The sequence below is a fragment of the Schistocerca serialis genome, chromosome 4 (genome assembly GCF_023864345.2).
Source record: "Schistocerca serialis cubense isolate TAMUIC-IGC-003099 chromosome 4, iqSchSeri2.2, whole genome shotgun sequence".
NCBI classification, from domain to species: domain Eukaryota; kingdom Metazoa; phylum Arthropoda; class Insecta; order Orthoptera; family Acrididae; genus Schistocerca; species Schistocerca serialis.
Genome location: NC_064641.1, coordinates 287,204,018 through 287,227,571, shown reverse-complemented (window position 1 = coordinate 287,227,571; position 23,554 = coordinate 287,204,018). Strand labels below are relative to the sequence as shown.

At 38.6% G+C, this 23,554-nt stretch overlaps 1 protein-coding gene across 1 annotated transcript in view; it reads left to right on the top strand.

The window, feature by feature from the left end:
• Positions 1-1,546: 1,546 nt before the first annotated feature.
• The window catches only part of LOC126474400 (high affinity cationic amino acid transporter 1-like), a 169,106-nt gene continuing 147,098 nt past the window's right edge, over positions 1,547-23,554 (top strand). The window contains exon 1 of the mRNA XM_050101869.1: positions 1,547-1,778. Within this exon, the coding sequence (XP_049957826.1) occupies positions 1,547-1,778 (232 nt within the window). The remainder of the gene's footprint in view (positions 1,779-23,554) is intronic.

Sequence of the window (23,554 nt, the reverse complement as noted above, 5' to 3'; positions counted from 1 at the left end):
AGGTGGATATACACTGTACTAGTGCCGACATTGTGCATGCTCTGTTGCCTGTGTCTATGTGCCTGTGGTTCTGTCAGTGTGATCATGTGATGTATCTGACCCCAGGAATGTGTCAATAAAGTTTCCCCTTCCTGGGACAATGAATTCACGGTGTTCTTATTTCAATTTCCAGGAGTGTACATTTACAGACCCAGTACAATATTTGATAAAACATCTACTCTTTCACCAAATCAAATGTAGTTATTATAAACTCAATGTTTTCAAGCTCAATATAAGGATTTTACTTCATCCATAGCAATGCCCTGTGAATACTAATACTAATAATTACATGTCTTAAGACAGTCGTGTAAAACTGACTCATTCCATGTAATTAAGAACTATTGCAGTTATGATCCATGGAATGCCAAAAAAAAAAAAAAACAACAATCTTCACCTTCCATTAGTCCCCCACGCAAATATCGTTCTATATTTTTGTCTTCAGAGATGATCTAACTTCATTTGCCACTAGTGTATGTGGAGAGGAATCAACAATGTGCTTGTGTAAAAGTGCTGCAGATTATATATATGACTTGGGCATCTGAAGCCCGTATTAAATTATGGACAGCAGAAATTTGATGTTGTTATTAGGTAAATAACGCTGCCAGTCATTCGAAGCTAATTTTCGAACATTACATTCTATGTAAGGCAATCTGGTTTTCAATATGATACTGTGTAAGATCTTCTGCACATATAATGTGCTTAATTTTTTTTCATATTGTTTCATCAATCCCCCAAACTAAGTCAGCTGACATTAAATAAAATTGAAAACTTTATATTTCCAGAAAGCAAATATTTGTGTAATTTATAGAGGCAATGGATTTTGAAAAATGATTTTATTTTAGAACTTGATGATTATCAATTTTCTTAAACGAGCCTGTGATTCACCTTTATAAAAGCTTTCTTAGTGGATGACTGAGCCTTAGAAAAGGATAGAACAGTTATGTGCAAATATTTTTGTATCTTATACAATGAATATCTGTTCATTTTTAATGTTACTTATAACTGTCATCAAAGTGTAAATACATTTATATTACAAGGCAAGTTCAATAGTTCTCAAATCATGTCCTTTGTAGTGTAGATGCAATATTCCTCTAGCATTATGTAATTATTGGATTGAACATTTGCGTGGGGAAGTATGTTAAAATTTGTCATTTCATTTTACATAAATCAAAATTGCGTTGGGTTGCAACAAAATTACACACCTCCTAATGGAACATTATCTTGTGCCACAACTACATCCTACACTCACTAGTCCTTTACCATATTCCTTGTAGTAATAAAAGGACTAAATGAGCTTTTCCAGTAACTTGTACACCACTAGAAATAATTAAAAATGAGTGTATTCTGGCTCTGTAATTTTTATATGTCATAGGAAAATATTAGTAATCCTTGAAAAGATTTCAATGTGTCAAGAAAAAGAATTATTGTACAAATAGCTATATTCATGTGAATTATATATTAGTTACAGTTAAAATGTACAATTTACTTTCCTCTGACAGGTTGCAAGATGTTTGGTTCTTTGGTACAGAAAATGTCTAGAAAAAAACAATTTGATGATACTGATGTTTCTAAGAGTAGTCTAGCAAGAGTGCTTTCACTTTTTGATCTGATTGCACTGGGTGTTGGCAGCACACTTGGACTTGGTGTATATGTCATATCTGGATCTGTGTCAAGGACTGAAGCTGGTCCAGGAATAATAATCTCATTTCTCATTGCAGCTATTGCATCAATGTTTGCAGGTAATTTAAGAACTTTTATCCTTGTGCTAAAAATTGATTCCATAGTTTTACGAATGGATCCTAACACCTACAGTCTAGTCAGAATTAATCTATAACTTATTTTATTTTATTCCATAGAACTAAGGATTAACAAGAACCTTAACTGATGTGGACTTACTAGAAAGACGCATTATAACACACAAGCAGCTATCATAAACTGTTTCTGTATACTAAGCTATTAAGTTGCTACAGGTTCCTTGTCAAGAACTCACAAAATCCATAGTTTTTCTGAAACAACAGATGTTAAATTGTAATGAATTTCTTACAACGGACTTTTGATCTAGAAAGCTTTGAAAACTATAGAGCATAATAAATGCTGGCTCTGTAGTATTTTTCAACATATTCTTATTACCCTGTGTGGTACAAAATGAAGACCATATCAGGAAGCCCATCATTCATGCACTTACATATTGTGTTCCATAAATACCATCATGAAGGAGAGCCTTTAGTAATATGTAACAAGTCAAATTATAGATTAACTGATAGCAGCAGCCACAGTATACTGCTTTTGTAAAATATACCAAAAACCTGTTCCAACTAGCTCTAATCCACACAAATTGATAAATATAGGAATTACTTTATTCCTGTATAGCTTAGGAGAAAAGTAGCTACTCTGGAAAAAATGCCACTTCTTTTTCTCCTGTACAAATTCAGCTGCTGTTTTTACTTGACGGGCACATAAAACTAAGCAAGTGTATAACCTTGTGCAGGGTGCCATCAGTTGTCTATATATCTGAAAACTTAAAAACAAGTTAAATATTAATGTTATTGTTAGCCAGATTTGTACCCTCGAATACAAATATTTCAATAAATTATAAAAGGAATGGCTAATAAGGTAATCTTTAATTTAGCTTTTGATATTTGGTGATTTATATTTTCCTGCCTGAAAAGGGCCATAAGCTTGTTAAAGACTTTTACACCAGGATATAGCCCTTCCTTTTGAATCCCAGACAAGTGCATACAGTTTATATGATAATTATTTTTCACTCTACTTTTCTGTTTTGAATTTCACAGGTCAGTCTAAATTCATGCTTGCTACAATCCAAAAATACCATTAGAGTATAAAGGTATTGCCACGTATGTGTAATAATGCCACAATTCCCAAACAGGCTTCTGCAAGATGTACATTTATCAACTCTATATAGTATTCTTACAGTACACTTACATCAGTGAGCACTTCTGTGGCACTTATTGCACCACCAGTTCTTTGTGCATTCAGCCTCATGACACACAAAGTTCCAAATTTCCTAGCCAGTCAGTGCCACTCATCATCTGTTACTGCAAGATTCCTGTCCGCCCCAATAGGTGAGTGGTCAGCGCGAACGAATACCGTGCAAAGGGGTCCAGATTCATGTCCCGGCTGGGTCGGATATTTTCTCCCCTCAGGGACTGGGTGTCGTGTCATCATTGTCATCGTTATCATCATCTCATCATCATCATCATCATCATCATCATCACCATCACCATCACCATCAAATCATCCACACTGATGCGCCAGTCCCGAAGTGGCGTCAACTCAAAGGACTTGCACCATGCGACCGGTCTACCCGACACCCGACAGGAGGCCCTAACTACACATTTCATTTCACTGCAAGATTCATGACAGAAAAAAAAAGTGTGTGCAAGTTGCAACCTCAAAGATAATGTATGTTGAGACAAAACATTTTTTTAGTAAGCAGTTCCTGTCCTGTATCAATTGACCAGGCTTGCTGAAACTTTTAATAGTCTATCTGTATCAATTTCTATTTTTCCAGCTTTGTGACTGATTTATATTGATAGTACTAATTTCCATGAAAACCCTTCCAACAGTCTGGCTAAGACATTTATTTTTGCCATGTTCTGTATGCCATTTTCTATGGTGTAGCAATTCGCTTATGATTACTGGAAGGTTATGGCTTATTTGTTTCTGAAATCTATTGGAATTTACCAGAACAGTCTACTTTGTTTTTTGTTGTTGTGGTCTTCAGTCCTACCACTGGTTTCATTCGGCTCTCCACAGTAGTCTATCCTGCTAAAGTCTCTTGATCACTACATAACTACTTGAACATACATACATCTGAAACTGTTTATTGTATTTGAGGCCCCCTGCTCGGACCTTCCCTTCTCCAACCCCCTCTCTTCTGCACTTACCGAGCGAGGTGGCACAGTGGTTAGCACACTGGACTCGCATTCGGGAGGACGACGGTTCAATCCCGCGTCCGGCCATCCTGATTTAGGTTTTCCGTGATTTCCCTAAATCGCTCCAGGCAAATGCCGAGATAGTTCCTTTGAAAGGGCACAGCCGACTTCCTTCCCCGTCCTTCCCTAAACCGATGAGACCGATGATCTCGCAGTTTGGTCTCTTCCCTCAAAACAGCCCAGCCCCAGCCAGCTCTTCTGCACTTACCTACCTCCATTACAGAAAGACAGTTCCTTGACGTCTCAAGATGTTCCTATCACCCAATCCTTTCTTCTCATAAATTTTTTCCCTAAATTTCTGTTTCCCCAATTAGATCCAGTACCTCCTCATTGGTTATCTGATCTACAAATTCTTCTGTTCTTATATGGTATTAACTGTCCACAGACCATATTTCACCTCTGTACAAGGCTACACTTCAGACAAATACATTCAGAAAAGACTACCTAACATTTAAATTTATGTTAATTGTTAACAAATGTCTCTCTTTCAGAAATATTTTTATTGTAATTCCAGTCAGCATTTTATATCCTCTCTACTTTAGCTACCAACAGTAATTTTGCTACCCAGATAGCAAAGCTCATCTATCTTTTGTTTTATTTTTGTTGCTGTTTGTCTTATAATATCTTTTCAATACACTGTTCACAGAACTCATTTGCCCTTCCAAGTTCTTTGCGAGAACAGCACTGTTTCTCCATATACCTAATTGTTCTCTCTGTGGTGGATTTCTACCAGTTTCTCCATTTTTTGTTCACAAACAATGGAAACTACAGGTAGGAAAATCAACAATGTCAGAAAAAAACAGATTGCTACTTACCATAGAGAAGACATGTGAAGTTGTAGACAGGCACAATTAAGACATTTACACTATGTGATCAAAAGTATCCGGACACACCCAAAAGATATATTTTTTCATATCAGGTGCATTGTGTTGCCACCTACTGCCAGGTACTCCATATCAGTGACCTCAGTAGTCATTAGACATCATGAGAGAGCAGAATGGGGCTGTCCATGGAACTCACGGACTTCAAATGTGGTCAGGTGATTGGGAGTCACTTGTGTCATACATCTGTATGTGAGATTTCTACACTCCTAAACATCCCTAGGGACACGTACAGCACAAAAGTGTACAGGACGACCTCGTCTGTTGACTGACAGAGACCACCGACAGTTCCAGCATTACCAATGGAGGGCACCACAAAAATGTAAGTCATTCTCAGCCAGGTGTCCGGATACTTTTGATCACATAGTGTACATAAAGCTTTTGGCCACAACCTTCATCAGTAAAAGAGAGACACACGCCATTTAACACACAAGCAAGCACACCTCGTACACTCACAACCACCAAATCCAGGATCTCAGAGTGGAATGCAACTATCATGTTGGATGCAAGCAGCAGGGTTAGGAAAGAGGAAGGGATCATAATGTACAGATGGGGAGAGAGACAAACAATGCCTGGTAGTGTGTGCAGTGACAGTCTTGTGCCAACAGGCACAGCATCAGGAGATTGTGGGGCAAGGGGGTGTGGAAAAAATGAGCAAAAAAGAGGAGGACGGGGAAAGGTGGGCGGATGCATTGGCATAGGACTGCAAATAAACATGGCCAAAGATGAGAATGGAGAGGAGATGATTGGACAAAGCAGGTGGATGTTATTGGGTGGAGGGTGTGGGGATAATTTGTTACCGTAGGATGAAGCCGAGATAACTACGGGAGTGGAGAATGTCTTGTAAGAATAACGTCGCTCTGCACAGTTCAGAAAAGCTGGTGGTGGGGGGAAGAAACCATATAGCTCAGGTAATAAAGCAGCCATGGAAATCAGGTGAGTTACATTCAGATGCATGTTGTGCCACAGGATATCTACTTTGCTCTTGACCACAGTTTGGTGGTGGCCATTCATCCTGGTGGACAGCTGGTTGGTAGTCATACCAATATGAAATACTGTGCAATAATTGCAGCAGAGTTGGTAAATGACATGGCTTCTTTCACAGGTGGCCCAGCCCCTGATGGGCAGGATAAACCTGTGATAGGATGGAATAGAAAGTCCTGGGTGGGTGGATTGGCAGGTTGTGCACCTGAGTCTCCCACAGGAATATGATCCTTGTGGCAAGGGATTCAGATTGGGAGTGGCATAGGGATGAACTGTGATGTTGTGGAGTTTGTGTGGGTGACAAAGCATCACTTTAGGAGCTGAGGGTTTTGGCTTTGGCTCTGGATTCGGTGGAGAATTGGTAGGGAGTTTTGGGGGATGTGGAAAGCTGAAAAGGTGAGCTTGGGCGGGTTTAGCTGCTATCAGGGGTGGACGAGGAGGAACACTGTGAGTATGATAGGGGTTGGATAGTGGTGTCTGGAGTCAGCAGTAGTATGTCAGCAGGTTTAATAACTTGTAGGTGGTGTCTGGAATGCACTTCCACGTGCTGGGGAGCAAGGAAATCAGTTCCAAAGATGTGATGTAGGAGATGTTGACCTCCTCCTCTCTGATGGCTCCATCCACACCTCTGTCCACATTCAACCTTCCAACCACCAAAAATGCATCTGAATGTAACTCACTTGATTTCCATGGCTGCTTTACTACCTGAGCTATCTGGATTGTTCCCTCCACCACCTGCTTTTCTAAGCTGCGCAGAGGCTTACAACACATTCTCCACTCCCATAATTATCCTCGCCTCAACCTATGGTAACGTACTATCCCCACACCATTAACCCAATAGTATCCATCAGCATTGTCCTATCATCTCCTTCCCATTCTCGTCTTCCACCCTGTGTATTTACAGTCTCATACCAAAGCATTTGCCCGTCTTTCACTGTCCTCTCCTTTTTTGTTCCTTTTTTCCCCACCGTCCACCCTGATAGCTGAGTGGTCAGCGCAGCAGTCTGTCATGCTAAGGGGCCTGGGTTCGATTCTCGGTGGGCTCGGAGATTTTCTCCACTCAGGGACTGGGTGTTGTGTTGTCCTCATTATCATTTCATCATCACCAGTGGAAGGCAATGGAAAACAACCACTGGAATCACTTCCCTAGATGCTCATGTGGTGGACCTCTCTGATGAGGCTTCCCCCATGGCAAGACCTGCCATAAGGCAGAACACAAAGTTAAGTTTTTCCCCAACTCCCTGCCCCACAATCTCCTGATTGTGTGCCTGTTGGCACAAGACTTTGTCCCTGCACACACTACCAGGCAGGGTTTGTCTCTTTCTCCAGCTGTACACTGCTATCCCTCTCCCTTCCCTGCCCCCTCAGATTGCTGCTTGCATCCCGCGTGATAGTTGCATTCCGGCCTGAGATGCTTGAGATGATGGTCTTGTGTGCATGAGGTGTGCTTGCTTGTGTGTGTGAATGGTCATGACCATGATAAAGGTCATGACCAAAAACTTTATGTAAATGCCTTTTAATTGTGCTTGTCTGTAGCTTGACACGTCTTTTTAAGGTAAGTAGCAATCTGTCTTTTCCCATATTATTAATACTATGTTCTTCTTGAAGTATGTGGATATTCTACCTGTCTCGTGTACCCCACACACAGGTGGAATAATTTAATCATGACTGGCATTTCAAAGGATCTTAATTCTGAAGAAATGTCATCTACTCCAAGGTCCTAGTTTCCACTTTGTTCTTTCAATGTTTCAGCAAATTTTCTTGCAGCATTGTATCTCCCATCTGATCTTCATTTTACTTCCCCTTCCCTTCCTTTAATGTTGTCTTTAATTATTTTCCCTAGTGAAATGCTTCTGTTTGTTCATTCTGTATTTCAGTATTCCCTTCAATTGGTACTGCCTTGTCACATGAGCTCTTAATATTCATATTACTGCTGTCTGTAACTCAACACCTTCTCTATGTGCATATTGTTTTCATTGCATCCTGCACCTTCCATGGTTTAAATTAAATGTCTTGTAGTTATGCAGAGATTTCTATTGCACCTTGTCCTTTTACCCATTTGATTCTATGCAGTGTCCACTGTTTCATCTCTCAAGGTTACCTATTAGTCTTTTATTGTGTTCCTTACCACTGTTTCAGTCAGTCAATGTGTAATGTTTCCTTTGAAACTCTCAAATACCGCAGCTCCTTGCAACTTACCAGGTCCCATCTCCTTGATTTCCTACCTTTCTGTAGTTTCTTCAGATTTAATCTACTGTTCATAACCAACAAATTAGGGCTGGAGTCTACCTCTTCCCATTAAAATCTCATTACAAAATCTCTGTCCTACCATTACACAATCTATGTGAAACCTTACAGTGTCTCCAACTGTCTTCTGCATATAGAACATTCTTTCTTGATTCTTAAATCAAATGTTTGTGTTAATTAAATTATGCTCTGAGAAAAACTGCACCAGGAAGCTTCCCCTTACGCTGCCTTTTCCCAATCAATGCTCTCCTACTTTTTGCTCTTCTGCTTTTCGTGCTGTCAAACCTGCTATCACAATTAAATTTTTGGCTCCTACAATTATCTAACAAATTTCTTTTATCTCATGATCTGTTTTATGAATCTCTTCCTAGTCTGCATAGCTAGTAAACTTATAGGCTTGTACTACTGTGTTGGGTGTAGGTTTCTTGTCTATCTTGGCTACAAAAACGTGTTCACTATGCTTGTCTACTCCTATTTCAATCATTGTTAGACCCAGTCCTGCATTACCCCTATGTATCTATAGCCTTGTACTTACCTGACCAGAAGTCCTGGTTTTCCTGTAAGCACACTTCACTATTTCTCATAATATCTAACTTCAATTGATGCAAGTACCTGGTTAAGGAATTTTATATTCCATCTCTGATGAATAGTCTCCCAGTTTTGTTTTTCCGGATAATGACAACCTTCTGAGTAGTCTCCCCCTGGATATCTGAGGGGGAGGGGGGGGGGGCTATTTTACCCTTGGAATATTTTATGCAAGAGGATGCCATCATCAAACCATACAGTAAGCTACAGTCCATTCAGTAAAATTTTGTTTGTGGTTTACTCTTGTTTTCAACTGTTCACAGTACCAAAATAAAAAGGCCATTTGGCTATTGTTTCAAGGCTAGATCAGTCAATCGTCCAGTATGTTGCCACTGGAACTACCGGAAAGCCTGCTGGCATACTTCAGGAAACAGTGGTTCTCCTGTCCTGTCCACAGATACCTCTCTGATGTGGTTGCATCTATTGAACAACTATCTGTATCACTGAGGGATGCAAGCCATCCCATCTCAGTAAGTTCCATGATTAAAAGGGGATAGAACAGCTTTTATATGTATAAATCGGTGTACTCTCTTCTGATACACAGAGTTCATCTCCACATCTACTTTCACATGTGTCCAATAAATATAGCTTCAGTTTGAAGTGTTACCCTGCCTTCAAACTGATAAGTTGATTCCCAATTCTATGTGACCAAAGATAGTGAAGATCTTGTGTATTTGAGCCATAGCTCCAATAAGGATGACAAAATTTGTAATCATGGCCAGGAATCAAAGTACAAACAATACAATCCCAGTTTGAATTGTCAAGGTACCAATGGATACAAAAGCATTCATGAGTTAGAAGCACATCATGCATCCAGCAGTGTTTTCAGGAGATGCTGGCCAGAATCTGACAAAATGGATAGAAGGTTTCAACTGTGTCACTAAATACATGGTTGACCATTAAATTTACAACACCATAAAAAGTTGCAAAAACAAAATTTTACTTAATGTGTGTACTCACCATAATAGGATGTATGTATGATAGAATTTGTATGTGATTTGTGGGAATACAAGGCATATACTTGAAAGACAGAGCTGCCACCTCTGGCAGGAGTAATAATAGCTCTAACCAGTTTGAGCACTGAGTGAAACTGAATGTGGATGACAGATAAGGTATATGGTTTCCACACTTCAAGGTGAACCCAAAGTTCACCAGTCGTAGTGCATAGTGAGTGGTGGCATGAGAGATGTTTAGCAACTCAGGACTGAATGTTTTCAGTAGATAGATCAAGAGAATTTCCAGGTCAGTGCAGCAGTTAAACACTCTATTTTTTGAGGTAGGTCAGGATAGCACAGGCAACATGCAGTCATTTAGTATGTTGAAAGATAATGTTATGGAGACACGGAAGATATGGCATAGCTACCAGCCTTAACATGTCATAGAGATAGTACTTTCTGTTCAGATGACCAACTATGAAAACCAGAGATGATTATTTTGTGGGATCACCTCTCCTGTATTTCCTGGGATCTCCAGTATTACAGCAATTTTTTAAATCTTCCTAGCTCCCCATATACTGCATATTTTGTCAGTGATGACTTTTACAAATATTAATTGATGAATTACTATTAGTAGTTCAAACTTCTAGACAAACAGATCTCAAAAAGTTTTGTAAAATAATTGATACTGTCAAATAATTTATTTGTGGAGTAGGAGTTGCCACGAAAAAGTCTTTCAAACTCCATTTGAATTGTGCTTTGTCTGAAACTAGGCTCTTAATGGCTCTTGGCAACTTATGGAAGATATGTATTCCTGAATATTGGACCTCCTTTCTGGACCAAGGTAAGTAATTCCAAATCTTTATGTACATTGTTACTTATTCCAAGTGTTGTTATTGTGTACTGAGCTACTGGATTGAAAAAGGTACATATTACTTACAACAAACTTCATTAATGAATGAATATTCTGAGAAGCAGTAGTTAGTAGTACTTTGAATAGATTTGGCATGTTGTTCTTAAATGTACACCACAAATGAGTCTTATTACATGCTTTCACCATGTAAAACCTTTCTCTTAGTTTATGGCATTACCCAAGTATGATACCATATTATATAATAATGTATTTATATCTCCATTGTCAGCCATTCCAAGAAAATGCAATGTAGCCTTGTAGCTGAAATTTATTGCAACTAAATCTCCCTTAAAATTATGGTCAGATGCTGGTCATCTCCCTTAAAACCATGATCAGATGATGGTTGCCCTTTGCATATCCAGTGGCACCTCATACCACCATGACAGGTTCTTGGCCTGTAAGACAATGATGAATGCTCCTCAGAGGTTCGACACACAGATCAACTGCTGTCATTGGCCAAGCTGAGTTCTATCTTAAGTTATTTGTGTAATCAATCTCTTTATCAGAGGAACATTTCCAGACTGGCTAAAATATGCTGAAGTTAAGTCTCTTTACGAGAAGGGGGATAAAGAGATACAATAAATCTATTGACAATTTCACTTGTGATGGCTTTCTCAAAAATATTTGAAAAGGTTGTGTTCAGGCATCTCCATAAGCATCTGAGTAAAAATAATATATTGTCCAAGTCACAGTTTGGATTTCTTAAGGGTTCTGATCTAGAGAAATCTATTTACGCTTGTAATGAGAATGTACTTGATTCATTAGGTAATAAATTAGAGGCTACTGGCATTTTCTGTGACCTGTCAAAAGCCTTTGACTGTGTGAACCACACCATTCTCTTCAGTAAATTAGAATATTACAGCATCACTGGTAGTGCTGCAAAATGGTTTGAGTCTTATCTAACTAACAGGAAACAAAGTGTGTCATTGCAAAATGCCTATGCAGTAAGCAGTCAGTCTTCATCAGACTGAGATTTAATTACAAGTGGTATTCCTGAAGGTTCCATCTTGGGTCCATTGATTTTTCTTGTGTACATTAATGACCTCTTGTCTGTTGCATTGCCAGATGCTAAGTTTGTTTCGTTTGCAGATGATTCAAACATTGCAATTATTGCAAGTATAGATTTAGAAATGGCTGCTAATCAAATTTTCACTGATATTAATAAATAGTTTAAAGCTAATTCACTGTCATTAAACATTGAAAAGACCCACTACATGCAGTTCAGAAACTGTAAGAGATTTCCTTCCAGCATGTGTATAACATATGAAAACATGCAAATAGAAGAGGTGGACAGTGTTAAATTTCTGGGATTACAACTCGATAATAAATTCAGTTGGGAAGAGCAAACCACAGAACTGCTGAAGCACCTAAACAAGTCTGTATTTTCAGTGAGAATGATATCAGATGTAGGAGATATAAATACAAAAAAAACTTTGCATAATTTGCCTACTTTCATTCTATTATGTCATACGTGATCATATTCTGAGGTAACTCATCAAACCGAGCAAAAGTTTTAAGCATGTAATAAGAATAATTTGTGGTGTAAATTCAAGAACATCATGCAGAATCCTCTTTTAAGGAACTTTTTAGTCTAACCACTGCTTCTCAGTATATTTATTCCTTAATGAAATTTGTTGCAAGTGTTACATCTCTATTTCCAACCAATAGCTCAGTACATAGTATCAATACTAGCAATAAGAACAATCAACATAAGGCCTAAAATCACTTACTTTGGTCCAAAAAGGGATCCAAAATTTAGGAACATACATTTTCAATAAATTGTCAGCAACAATTAAAAACTTGGTTTCAGATAGAGCACAATTTAAACAGAGTTAGAAAGATGTTTGATAGGCAACTCCTTCTACTCCATAGATGAAAATCTTAACAGAGACTGTTAGGGCAGCTTAAGTAAAAATGTCTGTTAGATTTCAATTTTGACAGCACTTTGACAAAATAGTCAAGATTATGTAATTTGTGTATGATAAATTTATTAATAGTGCATAACAGTGTTTCATTCTGACAGCATATTAATTCTGCAAATATTAGCTGTTCCAATTTACTGTATTGTACTCACCTAGTTTAACAATCTCTTGACAAATGATCAGGGTAGTAAGCATTATATTCAAATGTTTTATGATTTTTATGGTATACTTCCTGACATGTTCCACACCAATACGAATCATCTCATTTTTTGGGTCTGTGAGATGAAAACTGAATCTAATCTAATCTCAACACCACTGTTAGTGCACCTCTTTCTGTTGCTATGTCAAGGGAAGCTGTAAAGGTGCGTGCTCCCCGAGACATTGTTGCACAGTCTTTGTGGTGCTATAATTCTGTTGAATAATCTGCTCTTTTTGTCAGTCTGACACAGATTATAAGCTTCTGATTTATATTTAATGGCTCCAGACAAGAGGTACTTTGTCCATCATGACCTAAATTCTTTCATAGCCATATTTGTAACATAGGAGACAATTTTGACTACAGTATAAATTGCTTCAAATTATCCATTTATTTTCATTTCAGCCTTCTTGCTTATTGACATCTACATATATATCCCACAAGCTAACAGACAGTGTGTGGCAGAGAATATTTATCCTTTCCCATCCCTGCTACCATGTTCCATTGGCAAATGGTGCTTGGGAAGAATGATTGTCCATAGATCTCCATATTAGCTCTAATTTCTCAAATTTTCTTATTATGGTCATTCTACAAGACATATGTGGAATGAAGAAATACATTGCCCAACTTACCAGAATGTCTTCTCTCCTAATTTCAATGCACCCTGCCACTCTTGTGGCCTCTGACACGAGTTTGTTGAACATCTCTGTAATACTCTTGTGCTAACGACATGATCCCATGATGGAACACACTGCTCTCCCTCCCTCCTTCCCTCCCTCCCTCCGGTCCGTCCGGTCCGTCCGGTCCGTCCCCCCCCCCCCCCCCTCCCCACCCAACCTGTAATGCAAAGGTGTTGGACTGATGAACAATGTTCAAGAGTCAGTTTCAGTTGAACAAGTGATTTCTAAGCCACTTCCTTTATGGATGAGTTACATTTATTTAAGATTCTTCCCACAAATCTCTGCCTGACATCTTATTTTCCCACTATTTGTTTTATGTGGTAATTCCACTTAAGGTCACTCCAGATAGTTATTTCTAGAAATTTTATGGTAGTTACTGTCTCCAGAAATTTGTCACCAGTAATGTAATTGTACAGCAATGCTATTTTTCTACGTATCCACAACATCTTACTTTTATTTACATTCAGAATTAACTGACAATCACTGCACCATCCATCAGTCCTGCAGTGTACCACAGTCTTCTGCTGTTGCTACCTAAATGCATCATCTGCAAACCACCTCTAGGATAATTGATTAGATCATTTATATTTTATGAACAGTAGCAGTCCTATTGGAACTTCTTTGGGGTACTCATGAAATGACCTTTACATCTATCAGTTTCGTGTTGAGTTCTGTCTGTAAGGAAGTCTTCAATGCAGACACAAATTTGGTCCAATACTGAGTAAATTCCTGTTTTTTTTTTTTTTTCCTTTAACTAAATGGCAGTGCAGGACTGTAGGAACAAGGCATTGATCTGAGTGCTGATGTCTACAGAGCTGTGCATCTCATAGAAGAACAGAGCAAACTGAGTCCCAAAAGATCTCCATTTGCTGAATCTATCTTGATTTTTATGGAGGAGATTTTTGTTTTCCATAATACATCATAATATGAGGTCTGTTCAAAAAATTCTGGAATATTTGTAATTTTGCACCAATGGTGTGTTGGAGCGAAATGCAATTGGCATCCCTGCACATGCCTGTGTTTAATGTGTAACAGCTGGAAGTTTCATTGTTGTATGTCTGTTAGTTATTGTTCAGTGCTGTATTGAGCAGAACATTGTGTTGCACAGTTTGCAAATTTAAAGATGGTGGAGTTATAGAAGGGATGTATCTGCATTAAACTTTGCACAAAACCCAAGAAAACCTTTACAGGGACACACCAATTGATGCAAGAAGCCTACAGTGATCAGTGCTTAAGCCATACTCAGTGTTACAAATGGTTCACATGGTTTAAAAATGGCTGGATGGAAGTTAAAGGTGACCCTTGTTCAGTACGCCCTTCGCCATTTACCGACAACGCTTATGTCAGGAATGTTAATGAAATTGTGTGTGCCAACTGAAGGCTGCATCTTGGAATGCATTGCATTGCTGCCAAGTTCATCCCATGGCTCATGAGTCAAGACAATAAAGACGTTTGCCTTGCAATCTGTGAAGAGCTTTCAGATCACGCAAATGACAACATGACGTACCTTAAAAGAATCATATCTGGTGATGAGGTATGGGTCAACGGCTATGATGTTTAGACCAAGGTTCACTCTTAACAATAGGTCAGGGAAAGGTTCTCAAAGACAAAAAAATTCATAGTAGGTTAGGTCAAATGTCAAAGCTGGCGCTGAAAGCTGACTAAAGCCAGATATAAGTTCAGCAGAAATTTTTGCGAAGAACCTAGTGGTGTTCCGAAAGGATAGGCTAAACACGGTTGGCGGTGGAGTGTTTGTTGTTGTTAGTAGTAGTTTAACTTGTCGCGAAATTGAAATTGAAGTAGATACTTCCTGTGAGTTAGTATAGGCAGAGGTCATTGTTGGCAACTGGAATAAAATATTAATTGGATCCTTTTACTGACCACCTAATTCAGATGATACAGTTGCTGTAAGGTTCAAAGAAACCTTGAGTTTGATTTCAAACACATACCTGACTCATACGATATTAGTTGGTGATGACTTTAATTTACCCTGGATATGTTGGCGAAAATACATGTTTAATTCTGGAGGTATGCATAAAATATCATCCAAAATTGTGCTAAACGCATTCTCTGCAAATTATTTTGAGCAGTTAGTTCATGAGCCTACACGAATAGTAAATGGTTGTGAAAACACACTTGACCTCTTAGCAACAAATAATCCTGAGTTAATAACGAGCATCAAAACCAATTCAGGGATTAGTGAACACAGGGTTATCATAGCGAGATTGAATATCGTAATCCCCAAATCCTCGAAAAATAAGTTTAAAATATACCTATTCAAAAAATCAGATACAAATTCACTTGACACCTTCCTGAGAGACAATCTCCACTCATTACAAATTAATAATATAAGTGCAGACCAGATGTGGCTTAAATTCAAAGAAATAGTATCAGCAGCAGTTAAGAGATTTATACCAATTAAATTAACATACGATGGAGCTGATCCTCCTTGGTACACAAAATGGGTTAGAACACTGTTGCAGAAACAACAAAACCAACATGCCAAATTTAAACAGACACAAAATCCCCATGATTGGTGATCTTTTACAGAAGCTTGAAATTTAGCATGGACTTCAATGTGAGATGCTTATAACAGTTTCCACAGTGAAACTTTGTCTCGAAATCTGACAGAAAATCCAAAGGGATTCTGGTTGTATGTGAAGTATGTTAGCAGCAAGAAACAATCAGTGCCTTCTCTGCATGATAGCAATGGAGGTACTATTGAAGACAGTGCTGCCAAAGCAGAGTAGAAGATGAAGTAAATATTCCAGAATTCGAATCGAGAACAGCTGCCAACATGAGTAACGTAGAAGTAAATATCCTCAGAGTAGTGAAGCAACTTAAATCACATAATAAAAGTAAGTCTTCTGGTCCAGACTGTATACCAATTAGGTTCCTTCTGGAGTATGTTGATGCATTGGCTCCATACTTAACACTAATATACAACCATTCACTCAACAAAAGATCCATACCCAAAGACTGGGAAGTTGCACAGGTCACACCAATATTCAAGAAAGGTAGTAGGAGTAATCCACTAAATTACAGGCCCATATCGTTAACGTTGATATGCAGCAGAATTTTAGAACATATATTGTGTTCGAACATTATGAATTACCTTGAAGAAAATGATCTATTGACACATAGTCAACATGGGTTTAGAAAACATCGTTCCTGTGAAACACAACTAGCTCTTTATTCACATGAAGTGTTGAGTGCTATTGACAAGGGATTTCAGATCGATTCCATATTTCTGGATTTCCAGAAGACTTTTGACACAGTACCACACGAGCGGCTCATAGTGAAATTGTGTGCTTATGGAATAATGTCTCAGTTATGTGACTGGGTTTGTGATTTCCTGTCAGAGAGGTCACAGTTCGTAGTAATTGACGGAAAGTCATTGAGTAAAACAGAAGTGATATCTGGCGTTCCACAAAGTAGTGTTATAGGCCCTTTGCTGTTCCTTATCTATATAAATGATTTGGGAGACGATCTGAGCAGCTGTCTTTGGTTGGTTGCAGATGATGCAGTCGTTTATTGACTAATAAAGTTATCAGAAGATCAAAACAAACTGCAAAACGATTCAGAAGAAATATCAGAATGGTGCAAAAAGTGGCAGTTGACCCTAAATAGCATAAAGTGTGAGGTCATCCACATGAGTGCTAAAAGGAACTCATTAAACTTCGATTCACAATAAATCAGTCTAATCTAAAAGCTGTAAATTCAACTAAATATATAGGTATTACAATTACAAACAACTTAAATTGGAAGGAACACACAGAAAATGTTGTGGGGAAGGTTAACCAAAGACTGCGTATTATTAGCAGGACTCTTAAAAAATGTAACAGACCTACTAAGGCAACTGCCTACACTACGCTTGTCCACCCTCTTTTAGAATACTGCTGTGCAGTGTGGGATCCTTACCAGATAGGACTGACAGAGTACATCAATAAAGTTCAAAGGAGGTCAGTATGCTTTGTATTACCACGAAACATGGGAGAGAGTGTCACAGAAATGATACAGGATATGGGCCGCACATCATTAAAAGAAAGGCATTTTTCGTTGTGACAGAATCTTCTCACGAAATTACAATCACCAACTTTCTCCTCCAAATGCGAAAATATTTTGTTGACACTGACCTACATAGGGAGGAATGATCACCATCATAAAATAAGGGAAATCAGAGCTTTTACAGAAAGATATAGGTGTTCATTCTTTCTGCACGCTATACAAGATTGGAATAATAGAGAATTGTGAAGGTGGTTCGATGAACCCTTTGCTAGGCACTTAAATGTGATTTGCAGAGTATCCATGTAGATGTAGAAAGCCATGCTGATAGTTTCCTGTGACTTTGAAGGATTAGTTCATCATGAATTGGTGATGCAAGGACAGACAGTTAATTCAAGGTATGATCAGGATGTGTTGAAATGCGTGTGAGAAAATGTGAGAAGGAAATGGTTTGAAATGTGGTGAGACAATTCAAAGCTCTTGTATCATTAGACAACACACTAGCAGATTCATCCACATTAGTGTGTGACTATTGCACAAAAAACAAAATCCTCCATACTCTCAAGACCTGGCCCCTGCAGACTTCTTTTTATTTCCAATGTTGAAAACCCCAATGAAAGGACAAAGATTTGCAGTGATAGATGAGATCCAGCAAGAAGTGTACCAAGACTTCTTCTGGAAGTGGAAATGACATTGGGAGCAGTGTCTCAATTGTGGAGGAAAGTATTTCAAAGGAGACCATGTACAATAAGTAAAATAAATAAAAGGTAAGCATAGAAAAATTTTGTGAACAAAGTTCTGGAATTTTTTGAACAGTCCTCATACATGAGCATAAAACGTGGTCCACAGTTCTATAACAAATTGATGGCAGTGATACAGACGTATAATTATGTGCATACATCCTATGACCCTTCTTGTAAATGGGAATTACTTGCACTTTTTTCCTGTCGAAAGGTCCTCTTGGTTGCTCCAGCAACCTACGATAAACGGTTTCTGGAAGGACAGCAAGTGCTTTCACAGGATCTCCGCAGGATCCTACAGATACCTCATCTGGTCCGGATAATTTTCCTCTACTAACTGATTGTAGTCATTTGCCAATATCTGCCATTTTGATGCTTGTACAATGACTGAAAGTGTATTATGATCTTCTGAGGTGAAACAATTTTGGAAGACCAGATTCAGTATTTCAGCCTTCTCTCTGTTATCTTCCATTCACATGCCTGTATGAGTGAATGAATAGAGGAATTCAACTTACTTATTGATTTTATGTTGGAACAAAACTTCTTAGGGTTTTCAGTTAGATCAGTTGACAAAATTTTACTTTCAGTGTCATTGAATGCTTCTCTCATTGGTCTCTGCAAACTCACTTTTGCTTCATTCAACTTTTGCTTCATTCAACTTTTGCTTGTGAGCTAGGTTTTGACTTGTTGTAGTTGTGTGATGAAACTCCCTTTGATTGTGTGGCAACTTTCTAATATGGCCGTTAAACCATGGTGTGTCTTTCCCATCCCTTAAAATCTTTGTCAGGACGTACTTACTGTCTGTGGCATATCAAACAATGCTTTTGAATTTACTTTATCAGCTTTATTGTGCAATTCAAATTTTGCACTTGGGTTCCAGTTCCAAATTACATTATACTAATGATGTTCTAGCAATCATTTGATACAAGTTTCACATACAAAGTGTGTTCCATTTTTGTGTGGTTTTAGCCATGCTATCCCCATGTTAGCATCATTCACACAATATATTATAAAGGTGATTTCTTGCAAACAAAACTGGAAATTTGTGAAGGTCCCTGAATTCTATTTTGATCCACTGAATTGTATTGGAAATTGGTCTTCAGTATATTTTGAAATTTTACAATTATTTTGGTCCTAAGAACACTTTGTAGTTCTGATGTTGCACTTGATTGATGACAATAATAATTATGTTTAAAACCACCACAGTAAGAGAAGTTGACCCACTGGGCATTTTTCAGGGAGGTTTGGCAGTTACTAGCAGAGTGATTGGAGCAACAGGTGGTGGTTTGATTGACAGGTTCAGATTACGCTGTGAATATTAATTTCTGAGCAGTATTATGGTGGCACACTGATTATAGTAAAGAAACATCATGTTAATTTTTTGTTTCTTATTCAGCCGTTTCAAATCCCTTTGTGACATGTGCCTGCTTTATCTCTTCATTTGATGTCCTTGGTGCCAAAGTACTGCGTTGCTGTACTGGCTGAAAAATGCCGGGTGGAAGTCAGACTACTGTAAGTGATGTAGCCAACAGGTGCACATTTGCATTTTACAGTTGTTTGCTTTCGCTTTTCACAACTCCCCATATACACATTTAATACGGCCAGTGCACTATTGTTTAACTTTCAATAAGCCTCATTAATTGTTGGCAGGAAAACATCCACGTATTGCTACAATTGTTTACTATAGAAAATCAACGAGCAGTAAAAACCTAACCACATAGTTCACAGTTCTTGAAGAAAAAAAGGTATGTATGGAACAGACACTGTCATTGTTTCAACATATGGCCTAACTGTGATACACTTATTTCATGGGTGCATTGTTGTTGATCTAACCAATACAGGTTCCTCGTCTAAAACTTAGTCGTGGACTGCCTGTCTTGAGACCAGAAATTGGGCCCTTATATGTCCTCACAATAATAGTCACTGAAACTACACATTGTTTGATGTTTAATTAACAGAAATCACAGTTAAAACATAACTCATTAAGTTAACTGAATACATTGAAAAATTGGTTCTTTTTAACAGTTTCCTCTACTACAAGCATTAATACATATTATTAGTTTAAATCATGAAAGTAACAAATATAGTTACACAAACAATACTTTGACAAAACTGTTAATTACTTTGGAATTAATTGAGGGCTGACTTTGCTAGCATGCTTTCGAATAGAGCCAAATAAATACTTAAAGAAAGCTAATGTTTCATCTTCCAAATGTTTATAATTATTGTAGAATTTATATTTGTTTATAAGTCAACAGTAGAATTTAAGTTATGAAACAATCACTGATTTCGCCCTATAATGAAAGATACTAACTAGTAATAGTCAAAATAAATTAGAAAATCAATTACATACATAAAACTAAGCACAAAATTAGATCTGGTGTTATATTCTTTAAAACTGATGGCCAGCCTTTTTCTTTTACGAAAATATGAAAAAATGAATTTTAAGGAGGCAGATGGCAAGAAAAGAGGGGAAGTAAAAATATCCTAGCTTGCTTTTTCACAACTTCAGTTCCAATATACTTACAAAACTGCAAACCTGAATGGAGTGACTACAAAAAGGAAGGTGTATCCAAGGGACTTGTGGATTTGAGATACTACTGAGAAGTGGCTCAAATTTTATACCAAGAAATAAACATAGGTAGATATCAAAGTGGGTACTTGTCTGGCTGCAAATAAGCCCATTTACTGATGTGTATGATGTGGCTGTGCAAGCCTGCATGATTGAGTGAACAATATATCTGTCTTCTCAGGTATTAGCCATGTTGGGCCATTGAGATCCAGCACAGCATTGAATATGGCCATCCTGAACTCTTTGATTCCCTATTCACATGAAAGTCATGGGATTCTGACCAAAGTGAGCAGCAGTATTGTAGAATGATAAACCCCTGTCAAATTTCTGGATGTGCTGATAAATGTTTCTCCTTCTTACATGTTTAATAACATAATCATCGCACGAACAAACAACATTCAAATTTATTTCTGAATGAGAAACACACTGCATATTATCATTTGTTATATACAGATGCCATTATTCATACTTCCTTTGTACTGTTACAGTGAAGTGCTAACCCTTTGCATATCAAAGCAAGTACATAGGTTGGAACTTAAATAGTGGCAATACTGCTGTGGAGACACTATGCAATGGAATGTACTATTGTCACTGATAGCACACATTGTTGACATACCTACCTTACCTCCGAGCAAATGGACTTGCCCGTCCCATGTCACTGGCATGTGCAAAATGGAGGGAAACACAGTCACTTGTGAGTGAGCAGTCTAATGCAATGGTGTCATTGTGTTTTAAAAACAGGAACAACGGAGTTGGATCAAGATTAAATGTGCCAGAGGTAATACAGCATGACAGTGTCATCAAAGTCTTAAAGAGGTGTGCAGGGAATTGGCATTGCCATACAGAACAGTGGCATTTTCATACAGAACAGTGGCATTTTGAGTAAAAGCCTTCAATGAAGATCAGCAAACTGAGGCAGACGTGCATCGGGCAAGTCATCTTAGCATCTCTGAAGAAGACGTGCGTGCTGTTGCCGCGTTAGTGGACAGTGATCAACGCCATATGATTTGTGAGCTCACCCACAAAACCGGATTAGTGCATATGACTGTGCTTCACATCCTGAAGGAATGTCTGGACATGCAAAAAATTGCATCATGATGGGTTCTGCATGACTTGACAGAAATGCAGAGATGGGTGCATTACGATGCTGCTCAGATGAACTTGGAGCGCTATGAGCATGAAGGAGAGGCTTTCTTACACCATATCATAATACTGGATGAGACGCAGGCCACATCATATGTGGCAAAACTGAAATGCCAATCCAATGAATGGTGTCATGATGGGTCACCGTGGAAGTCAAAAGTGCATCAGAACCCTAGTACGGTGAAAATTATGGTGAATCTCGTGTACGACTGTGATGGTGTTATCCTAACACATTACATTCCTCCATGGCAGACCATCAATGCACAGTATTATCGTTCATTTTTGGAGCATCATCTGTGACCAGCTTTGCGAAAGAAGTGGTGACACTTTCTGCACAACTCACCCATCATTTTGCATGACAAAGTGTGGGCGCATACAGTGCAATCTGTGGCTGCTCTGTTCTCTCAATGGGACTGGGAAGTACTATACCATCCACCATACTCCCTGGACTTACATACATCCTTGTGATTTTGATTTGATTCCGAAGATGAAGGAACCACTTTGTGGCATTCGCTTCAGAATTGTTGCAGAAATTCGACAGGCAGTAGACCGCTCCATTTGCACCATCAACAGAACAGGCTCAGCTAATGGTATACTACGGCTTCCACATTGCTGGCAATGGGTTCTACACAACGCTGATGACTACTTTGAAGGACAGTTACAGGAGCAAACATGTAACTCGTTTGTATAGATTGTGAATAAATAGTTGCCAATATTTATGTTCCAAACCTCGTAGTACACTTCATGCATTCATGGTGTTGAAATTTTAATGGGCCAGTAGAGTAAAACATAGGAAAAAATTATGTCTGTTTGCAAATATCTGCTTTCACTTGTCTGGAGCAGCCCTTTAATTTGAGAACAATGAGAAAGATCTCAAGAGATGTGACAAATGTCAGGCAGAAATTAAGAAAGTGCTTGGTGACAACCAACAGCAAGTCTACATAGCTGCAGAATGAATGAAGTATAGAACTCAGTTTGGTGACAAGATGATCATATAATCAAAAGATTTTTGGTGCTGTGGTACACAGTGTCGTGTTCAAAGTGTGAGCAACATGGTTTCATAACCACAGATTAACTGGTTGGCTGTAGTGAGAGGGAGACTTTGACCTAGCTAATAAGGTACAATCTCTGGTAAGGAGGTAGAAAAGGCTAGGAGATAATGGAAGTATTCTCCAGAAACATTTAACTATCTGAAGTTTATTCAAAATATACAGAATGAATTCCTAATTCCTCTGGCTGAGGCGTTTCCAATGAGCAGCAAAGTCTGATACAGAGACAGCATAAGACAACTGCCATTCTATCTACTCTTTGAATGCAACTCACAAGACTAACTCAGACTCCCACAGCTGCTGCCTATCTGATCATCAGCTCCGGATGCCAACTCCACAACTCTTCTTGCAGCACCTCGCGTCAGACCTCCACCTGCTTACTTACTGCCTACGCTCCTCACTCCTAGACAGCCTCTCTCAGAGCATCCTGCTGCCAAGTTTTGTATCTTTTTCCCCTTTGACCCCACTGGCTTTTGCCATGACATTATGCCGAGGGTTACTTGCCTCCTTATTGGCTGTCATTGTGCACTATTCTTCAGTGGTTCTTCAGAGGCTAGGTGGAGGGGTAGAGATGACTCTCTTCATATGGTCACACACTGTGTCCTAAGCCCTGTATTCGCTTCTCATGATGTAGTGCTGTCCCCAACAGAGGGCCCTCTCTCTTTCTCCCTCTTGTCCCATGCTCTCTCTTACTCTAACCAGAAGTG